The sequence below is a fragment of the Dendrobium catenatum genome, unplaced genomic scaffold (assembly GCF_001605985.2).
Source record: "Dendrobium catenatum unplaced genomic scaffold, ASM160598v2 fragScaff_scaffold_743, whole genome shotgun sequence".
Taxonomy (NCBI): domain Eukaryota; kingdom Viridiplantae; phylum Streptophyta; class Magnoliopsida; order Asparagales; family Orchidaceae; genus Dendrobium; species Dendrobium catenatum.
The window spans coordinates 717,650-727,505 of record NW_021319205.1 but is presented as its reverse complement, the minus strand read 5'-3'; the positions used below and the strand labels follow the sequence as shown (position 1 = coordinate 727,505).

General features: G+C 36.7%; 1 protein-coding gene across 1 annotated transcript; it reads right to left on the bottom strand.

Annotated features, from left to right (window-relative positions):
• On the bottom strand, positions 1-9,557 carry LOC110097487. The gene is made up of 8 exons (XM_028696471.1): positions 9,256-9,557; positions 8,509-9,145; positions 6,599-7,263; positions 6,172-6,437; positions 2,455-2,521; positions 2,292-2,342; positions 380-473; positions 1-53 (listed from the first exon to the last, which is right to left on the bottom strand). Exons 1-8 carry the CDS (start codon positions 9,529-9,531, stop codon positions 19-21), a joined length of 2,091 nt encoding a protein of 696 aa, XP_028552304.1. The 5' UTR covers positions 9,532-9,557; the 3' UTR covers positions 1-18.
• Between the last annotated feature and the right edge of the window lie 299 nt (positions 9,558-9,856).

Genomic DNA, 9,856 nt, shown 5'->3' with positions numbered 1-9,856 from the left:
GGGCAACTTGCCGGAAGTTCACTTTGAGCCTGAAGCTCTTGATCTAGTAGCCTCTGTGACAAGTGACAACAGCCCAGTAAGGAAGCAATTAAGAGAAATGCAAGGAAAACTCAGTGAAGGAAGCTGTAACAGAAATTTAATGAAAGTTCAAAGCATGGAAACCTCCTGTTAACTCTAACCATTCATAGAGGAGCAAATGCAGGAAAGTTTCTAACATGTACAACAACAACAACAACAACAACATCAAGTCTTTGTTCCACTATGTGGGGTCGGCTACATGAATCCTTTTTCGCATTAGAAATAGTATGAGATTAAAAAATACCAAACACATCTTAAATCTTAAAAGATGATGAATATGGTTAGAAATAGAAACACTAACTTGATCGAACCCTATCGCGGCAAAATCTGCTCCCACAAAGGCATTTAAAGGCTTTGATTGGATGTGAACGATCGTCAAAATCAATCCCGTAATCCTGCAAATCACTTGTAAGCAAAGAGCTCCCTCAAAAAACAACTGTATTGAGAATCTTTAGCACAGCATAGAAATACACAATAAAATCCCACAAATGAAGCATGTACAAAAAGTATGTTTGCATATCAATAAATGCATGCATGCCCACATAGCATGCTATGTACAAATTAGTGCAAATATGCAATGAAAAATCCTGTAAAATGAGCCATGTGCATCCACACATGTATAAGCTGATCAGCGAAGGCTTTGTTTGAGACGGATTTCTTAATGCTTCTTGAAACAGCTTTGCGGTATAAAAACTAATTTTTTTTAATTAGAAAGCTGCTTTAAGAAGCAGTAAGAAAACTGTCTCAAATGAAGTCTAAGTTGCAATAGCTGTGGGGAACGTACTCTATTAATAGACTAACTTGACAAAGTGGTTGGCCTAGAGTTGTACATTTCCAGCTAATGCTAAGTATTGCAGCAATGTTTCGGTTGAATGAATTGATGAGAAGATGATTTAGGAGGGGAAACGGGAGTGTATTATAGACTTGCACAAATATTTCTGCATAACTTCCAGCCACATTGCTGGTATTCAACAAGAGAAAATGGAGTTAATCAAGCAGACATCTAGCGGATGGGATAAAGCTAAAGATGATGCTCATGAGTTATGTTTCTGTATAAGATAAAATTGTCAGCTACAGTTCAAAATTAGAACAAATCACAACTCTCCCATGAACTGCCACAGGCCATGTTCAAATTGTTCTCTCTCAACCACTGCAAACAGAAATACTTCTTCTGGATTAGCTACTCAAGCTCACAGCCAAACGGATCTTCACCTCTGCGCTCAGCATCAGGCTAGTTTCACCAAAATTGCTGGAAAGTTGTGCATGTGCTCCATGTTGACAACTAATATTAACTATAATGAATTTAACAAAAATAAGATATCACTGTATATTCCAAAAATAAGAAAATTTTGGTCACATTATTACACTAAATGTTCCTTTAGCACAAACAAACTACTCCAACAACATCCTACACAAAGTAACACTAAAGAAGCTTCCACAAATTTATTGGCATGTGAATTCCTAGTATACCCACGACTTCAATTATCTCAATGCACCAACGATGTGAAAAGTCTGAAGTAGATATTTATTCTTACCGTGGACCTATAAACAGAGAAAATTCAAATGATAAAGAGTAATTGGGCAACCTTCAGCACGGGATTTGCCAAAACGACTAAACCAAAGCTGAAACCTCTCCTCTTTGGAGCACGAGCAAGGACATTTAAGAATCAAAATTTCTAGACCTACAAAATTATCATATTCATCACCATATCCAACAGACCGAGTATGCTTTAGGAATTTTTACATTCAATCTTGGTGTGCTTGCCTGAAGTGTAGCTTATAGTTTGTTTGATTCATTTTATACAGCTTCTGGCATACCTCTAAGTTCTATATCTATCCTTTTTATTTGTTTCTATGCTTATTCAACCAACCAACCTGATAAGACAGCCTGAAAGTCTAGCAGCCATCTTCCTGATGAAATGATTTGACAGTCTGAAAGTCTAGTTTAATCCCCTAATAAAAATTTCAATAAGCTAGCAATCCTTCAAGTAATATCTTTCTCTAGAACAAGAGTATACGAAAGAGCAAAAAGCATTAAGTAATACAACAATTAGAAAAAGATATCCGTTCCATTCCGTAACCAATCAGTGCCAATTGTCATGAAAAGGACAAAATAGAAGGCTTACAGAACGTTAGTAAAAGTAATATTCAGATTTTATACAGATAAGTAACAAAATACCACTATAACAGCATCAACAATTGAAGCTACTCACCCATGTTAGCTCTTCCAAAGCTTCTACTTTTCTCGTAGTAAAAAAGGCAAGCTGCATGTATTGATGGATGCAAAATAAATCAAGTTTAACTTCCATAAGGTTTTAAGCAGTATTATTTATGCAAAAATACTTCAAGTACCCATTGAAAGGAAAAGGCACATACATGATAATAATGGTGATCTGGAGTCTCCCACTCAACAGGAACCTCAACCAAATTAGCATCAAAGCATCTGCAATAAATAGAATATTTATTTCAGCATCAGGAGTTAAATGAACAGCTAATCCATCATATGTAATTAAGAAAAATCAAGTAAAAGCGAGAAAATGGCATAAATAAAGAAAGGGAAATTTAACTTAGATTTATTTTCCTCTCTATTTTTTCAAGGATCAAATTAGAAACCCTTTGTTTTCAATCCTTATGCAGGCATATGCTTTATGAAGGGATTTGAGAGAACTTTGATGTTTGATTGTAGAGAAGAAAAAGGGCAATCCAAGAAAACATCTCTTATAGTTGCTAATCACCCTTCCTAGCGGGAGAAAACATCTCTTATAGTTGCTAATCACCCTTCCTAGCGGGAGAAAAAAAGGATAGCACCTTCCAATTACTCGTGAAAATAACACCGAAGCAAAAGTACTAGTCCTCCCCTACATGTAACATCCATTTAAGCACAAGTACTAGACCTTGCCAGAATGAGATATCCATTAAAGTTAGAGATGGATGTTTCTTGCTATGTTATCAACTTTGATCTCATCTTGTCCTATCAAGATGCAAATCAAATACAAGTACAATATTTATAAAACCTAATGGTAGTCACAATAAGCATAAAACATGAAAAGGATGATAAATAAAAAAAACATGAAAAGGATGATATACTAGCAATAATTTCAATTTGTTGATAAAATATAAACGGGTTGCACTGAGTAAAAAAGGTAGCATGCTTTCTGATAAATCAGAATGACTTTTGTGACCTTGTCATGATCATACAGCCCTTTTTGATGGACCATGAGTTAAACACATTGCACATAATGGACCAAGATTTTCAAGAAGACTTGGAAGCCCTTGAACAAGGCAAACTAATTGCTTACCATCAAGGACATGTACTCCTCTACCATGGATATCTAATGCATGTATAGTGTTGACCTACTATAAAATAAAAAGCAAAAAATCTCACCTACCAAATCCACCTGCCAACCTCACCTCTCCCATCTTTCGCACATAACCCTCTACTTTTGCTCTCTCCGCTCTTTCAAAATTCCCAAAAAAAACCCTACTTCAAAGAAGCAAAGAAATTGCATAAGGAGCTCGTGGGAGATGTCAATGAGATATGAAGAAAGAAGCTAAGGTGTGGCACAACGTAGCTCGTTGGAGAAGGTATCATGTAGAGAGGAAGACATGTAGTGAGTTCGCTGAAGAAAGCATCCACACAACATGTAGTGTGCAAAGGGGTGGTCATGATTGAGAGCCTGCAGGAGGAGGCACAAAGGGACCAACAACATGAGAAGGAGATAGGGAGTTTGGGAGACTAGCATATTTAAGTTAAATATTGCTCGTATCCTACTATTGAACGCCTCTGATGATGACAACCTTGCCAAAAATTCCTCCAATGATCGTTGCAACCCTCTGCCTTCTTCTTCATAGCCACTTTCTCTATCTCGCTCTCTCTTTCTCTCACTTCTCTTTCTCTTTCTCTTTCGCTCTCTCTACTACTCTCCTCTCTTGCTCTCTCTCTACTTCTCTCTTTCTCTCTATTTCTCGAGCCCAATTTCTCCCTCTCCCTCTTGCATTCTCTCTCTAAAAAGAGAAAAAAAGCAAAAACAAAAAAAGAGAAATTTTTTTGTACATTTGCCTCATCAGTGCACCGCACATGCGCCCACATCACCTCAATGTCATTCTGCACTTGAGGCATAATGCAAAGCAAGCTCAACATCGGTTTAAGTGTTCGTAAGCATTTTTCTTATAAGGTGGGGACTGGGGAAAGCCTACTTTGTTTTCTTGCTTATCGTACACATAACTCATACATGAATTTCTTAGAGAGTAGGGAGAAGACTCTTCCGCATCTTTCTTGGCATAATGGGAAACAAGATTATGCTGCCAGAAATATAAGTGCTTGTACGAGTCTTTCTTGAAGTAGTAGGAAAATCATGTTTGCAAAACTTTCATGCACATACGAAGACTCATACGTGCCTTTCTTGCTATAGTCATTGAGTTTAAATTTCTCATTCACATTATTTCTTATGTGGTGTGCAAGCACAGACTCACTGAATATATCCCATATGCAAGGGAGACATTAGGAGAGTGCGGGAAAAAATGATAAAATAAATGAATGAACGAGTAAAAATTCCAAACTAAAAACTATAAAAATTCAAAAAAAAAAAGAAAAAAAGAAAAAAGAGTAGAAATGTGTGGCAGTAATTGAACACAAATGAAACTTACACGAGACTTGCAAGAAACTTGATGACTTCCCTACGGGCAGAACTAGAACTTTTCCATGCTCCGAAAACTCTTCTAAACACTTAGAACCCTTGAGAATGCACTCGATGGATTGAACACAAACTAAGATAGGCGTCAATTTACAAGAGGAAAAATGACTCCCAGTAGGGCCCACCCAAGTAGAATTCAAATCACATACAAATAAATCATCCCTTTGAAAGAACACAGAATTTCAATTTGTGATACTCCCAATCAAATCTGCAACATAGGCACTAGCAGACATAACACGAGCAAAATTTAAATCAAAATGAAAGTTGCGTGCACATCTCAAAGACAATGCATTCACTTAAATAATTGTCAGGTCAGACCCTTAAACATCTCAAACAATTAGAGAGCGAGTGTGTGTGATACAGATAAAGTGTAATAGAGAAAAAAAGAGAAATGACATAGACAGCAACTAGGGCGAAGATGTTGGAATTGATCGCCGGTGGGGTTGGGCAAGATGGGAGAAGTGATAGTGAGAGGGAGAGAGTGTTCACGTGTGTGTGATGAACAAAAGCAAGAGAGACTGAGATAGGTATATCAGGGGATTCGTTTTCTTCCCCTTTTTTATTTTATTTTTTTAAAGCCCGAGGTTAGGCTCAATAATGGAAGAAATGGGCACAATGGGAGACAAAATGGGGGGATTTGTTTAATTTTTTTAATTATTATAATAATAATAATAATAATAATAATAAGAATAAATATATATTACTTCTTGTCAGGTTTTTATTTGATTTTTTTAGCAAACTCTCTTCCTTGAGTTCCTTCACAAACGTCGAAGCTCCTTCGCCACCTCGCACGTTAATTTTTCATAATGATTTTCATCATGCGACAATCCATACAATATAAGTGTTAATCTTAATTGTTTCTGCTATCTCAAATAAATCAACGCAGTCCATTTCACGAACGAACGCTGTTCAAGCTATTTCAATTTTTGGTCGACACATTTCAGACAGTATTCAAGTAAAGTCAAGTCATTCGCCTACCTTTTTTAGTCATATTCAATTTGATTGACATCGGGCAATAATCTGATTGACATTGGGCAGTGATCGAGGTCAACAATAACATGCAAACAATCTAACCGACTAACCCATAATGAAAATTGCTCTGTCAAAACAAAACGTATCTTTTATCATATAAGATAGCCATATAAAGGAGGATGCTAGCTCCAATAAAAACAAAAAAGAAAAATAACTTATTTTAACCACAAAAATCTAAAAGTACATGCAAGCGTAAATAAACATTTTGGCTTTGGCATTTAAGGAACTTCAGTTATCCAAGACACCCCATGAAATACATATTTACATTCATTTAATTATACCAATAGCCAAAAACTGTGCAATGGAAAGACAAGTCTATCTCTAGAAAATACAATCTGATAGAAGGAGACAATTTAAAGCATGGTACCTATGATTCACAAATCTCCCAACATTTCCAAAGAAAGTAGCATCTAAGCAAAGCGCTTCTTCATCTCTCAATCCCGCTTCTGAACCCCAGTCAGCATCCAATATTACAGGGTAGGTGTGCCTTGCACCACCAGTCTTTTGAATAGTACGATCATAAAGTTCTATGTTTGTTAAAATCTCTCCAACATATTCACAGACAAATGCTCCGCTAGGCAATTCTTCAAGGGTTCGAAGGCCCCATCCTTTCACATCAGCTACAAAAAACACCTAAAGCACACAAAATAGGATTTTGAGTGCAAATAAAGGATATTACTTGTAATCTGATAGCAACAGAAATAAAAAAGCAGTGTTTCTTGCAAAGACATGTGAATATTAAAACATGCATATCATAACGAAAGAATATCTTAAAAACTATACACTAAAATGACCTGCAAATTCCGTGAAATGCCCCGTTGAACAACACGATTGCCGCATTGTTTGCTGCAACCACACTTGATCCAACATTCCTTAATAAATTTCCTAACAAGATGTCCCTTGCAGGCTTCAGGCGTATGCTCATTCTTAGACTTTTCTATAGGACAATCCTTACAGTAAATATGATGACGTTTATAAGGATCACGGTTCATAGAAATGCATTCATTCAAGAATTCAGCTTTGAGTAAACCATCCATGGTGTATGCAAATTCACCACCTGTTTCTCGGGTGCAGGCACATGGGATAGGCGCACTTAAACAATCACCAAAACAGTTCAAACAGCAGTCTTCATCATCAATTCGAGCAAGGGAAAAGTTGACATGTGCATTCTGATAAACAGCATTCCGAGCAATGTAATGAAAGTAAGCAGGGAACTTTTCGCTTGTGAACTCATTGATAAGCGAAATTCTTACTATCTCTTCACCTTTTGCTATGTCATTCTCATCAAGCAGGGGATGGGGAGCACTGACAGAATGATCTTTAGTGATCTCCTTTCGTACTTGAACTTTTAGACATTTTTCATCCTCATTGATTGGTGCATCTTGACTGTTTGCACCAGTTAAACCAGTTGAAGCATTTGCCCAAAGAAAATCACCCTTCTGTGCTGTGCCATGATTGGCTAAGCAATGCAATGACAATATAGATAAGAGTAAAATTAAGAGTTAATCAGCAAGACAGATTAAAAGCAAGCAAAACAGCTATGTAACTATCATATTAACATATCCCAACAAAATAAAAATAAAAAACATAAAAAATAACTGAAAAGGGTATTGAACTAACAATAAAACCCCATTTGAACCGGTTTGATGTAATTCACTCAGAATTCCAAAGAAATTATCACCAATAAAGTACGACCAGCGAGAAAGCAATCATAAAAGATTAGTTCAAACTCTTAATTTCACATCTAATACAGTATAAATTGACTAATCAAAATATGAACTGCCAAGGAAAAATCAATATAAACATTACCATAGAACATAAATTTTATTAGCAGAAAGCAAAGACACCCAGTGTATGTTGAAAAAAATAGTTAGCCAGACTGATAACAACCCTTTTGACTTAATTATATGGAACTGACTGAGCATTTTGTGGGCCCAAATTCAGCCTAAATGTAGGAAGAAGTGTCAAAGGGTCAAGGAAATGTGACAAGTTGAGCAGCAATAAGGAGAAGAAACTTGTTGAAACAAAGTATTCTCAGTCGTCATAATTAAAATTATATGTTGTGAAACAGCTCCTTGCTTAATGCATCATAAGCCGTCTACTCAATACCATTAACTTTTCTTCCCCCAAACTAAGTAATTTTATCCGGTCTTGGAAATAAACTAACTAAAATAAGAGCGATACATTTGGCAATTAAAAATCAGCAATCAACACAAATGGCCAGTCAACATAGTAAAGAAGCTGTTAATTATGAGACAGAAAAGAATAGTATGCTCTCAAGCTTGACAATGGCACTGCAAATTAATGATGCTGCATCAAGAAAGTGAGGATTTAGTCCTAACTCCTAACTAATACTTCTAAATTTTTTTTTTTGTTTTAAGTAATGTTCAACCTGAAAAACAAAATTCTAGAAAAAACCAACTGCAAAAGAAAAGGTTGGCACTTTTTATGCCACACATCAAAAACTTCATTTACGCAATAAAGTGGCTGAGGCAGCTGCAATTCTTCACCAATGCTAGATATGCAGGATTTACACAACCTATTTATGAACATCATTAGTAAAGGTTTGTAATCTGGGTATTATTTATGAAGCATCGAGCAGCTAAAGAAACTGATTGTCACATAACAAAATATACATTCACAGCCTTACAAGAAAAATAAATATTATATTTGATGAATTCAAGAAGTTTTAGCATGGTTATACCAGCAGTTCCTGAAGGAGTTCCTTGAGGTGATGGCAATGCAAGAGGCACATAATTATCAGAGATGTAGCAAGGAACCTCATCCACGGACATATCTGGATTAGAAGAAAAAGCAACAGCAACAATATCTCGAGGAAATTCAGTGTCGGGTTCCATCTTTGGCTCTTTATGACATATTAAATTTCCTGATGTGCCACAGGGTTGATGTTCATCTCTTTCTTGCATCACAAGCGAACTTGATTTTCCTTTTTCAAAATATGGTACATTTGGAGGATTACTGGAGCTCGTCATCCGAGGAACTACTTGGCCTGAAATAGGGCTAAGCTCTTGACAATTATGAGAATTTTGAGGTGCTTTCTCTCTAATTAGTTCATTTTCACGTATTGTATGAGACGATGAAGATGATCCTTCTCCGTCATGAGGGCATTGAGCCTCCACAGGCTTAATCATTTTACCTCTGAAATTTGTGGGATGGTCTTCAGGTGATCGATCAAGTTTCGGTCTCTGGGGTGAAGTTTCCCCAGAGGCTTCAACTTCTAATGGAAAATGGTCAGAATCCTCTGGCCTATGCCTTAACCTCTTCCGTGATACCTTACGTGCAACACTTGCAGAAGCATCTGTTTCATTCACCTCAGGGTCCTGGTTCACAAAGGACGTTATTCAAAGTCAAATCATTAAACATAAAAGCTCATCAAAATCATTCTTTCATAAGCCATCTTTCATCATCTGAGAATTCACTTAATTCATTTTTGCTGGCTTACGAAACACCGGTAAACTACTCTAGGTACCAAGCGACAGTAAGAAATAACAGATAGAACCAACACAGAAGTTACCACTGATTCCTGGTCATCGAGTATTGAATCCACCAGAAGCCTGTAGTTTTCTTCTTCAATATACTCCCAGTTGTTCTCATAAACTTTGAGCAGCTTCTTCAAGACTGCCTTCGCTTTGGCTTGATCAAACCCAATGAGCTTCATGGCTTCAACAGCCGCTTGTGCTCTTTGCACATGAGCGGAAGGAGCCATCCCAAACTGGATTTAATAATCCCTGAAACTGGCAAAAGCCCAGTTTAATCTGCCGTCTCAGAAAACCTGCATTGGCACTGCATTTGTCAACATAAATAAAGAGAGAGTCGCCCGAGGAAGCTCCAAAACTCAAGCAGGAATGATATGCATTGCAGGTAAAAATTAAAATACAATTTAAAAAAAAAAACTAGGATACAAGAAGCCAAGCAACCAAGAAAATGCCTAATTTGAAACCCAAAAAAAAAAAAACTCCTGCGATAGCAAAATACTTGACATAAGAGAAGGTGAGGCCAGCGACAGTCGCTGGAGCGATCAAAAGTTAGCG

Bases quoted from the DNA above. Each gene is read 5' to 3' on its own strand.
- LOC110097487 (XM_028696471.1), bottom strand. From the start codon at position 9,531: ATGGCTCCTTCCGCTCATGTGCAAAGAGCACAAGCGGCTGTTGAAGCC. The intron at 6,438-6,598 runs GTCATTTTAGTG...TGTGTGCTTTAG, and splicing joins GCATTTCACGGAATTTGCAG to GTGTTTTTTGTAGCTGATGT. The intron at 2,522-6,171 runs GTACCATGCTTT...TATTTATTGCAG, and splicing joins GGGAGATTTGTGAATCATAG to ATGCTTTGATGCTAATTTGG.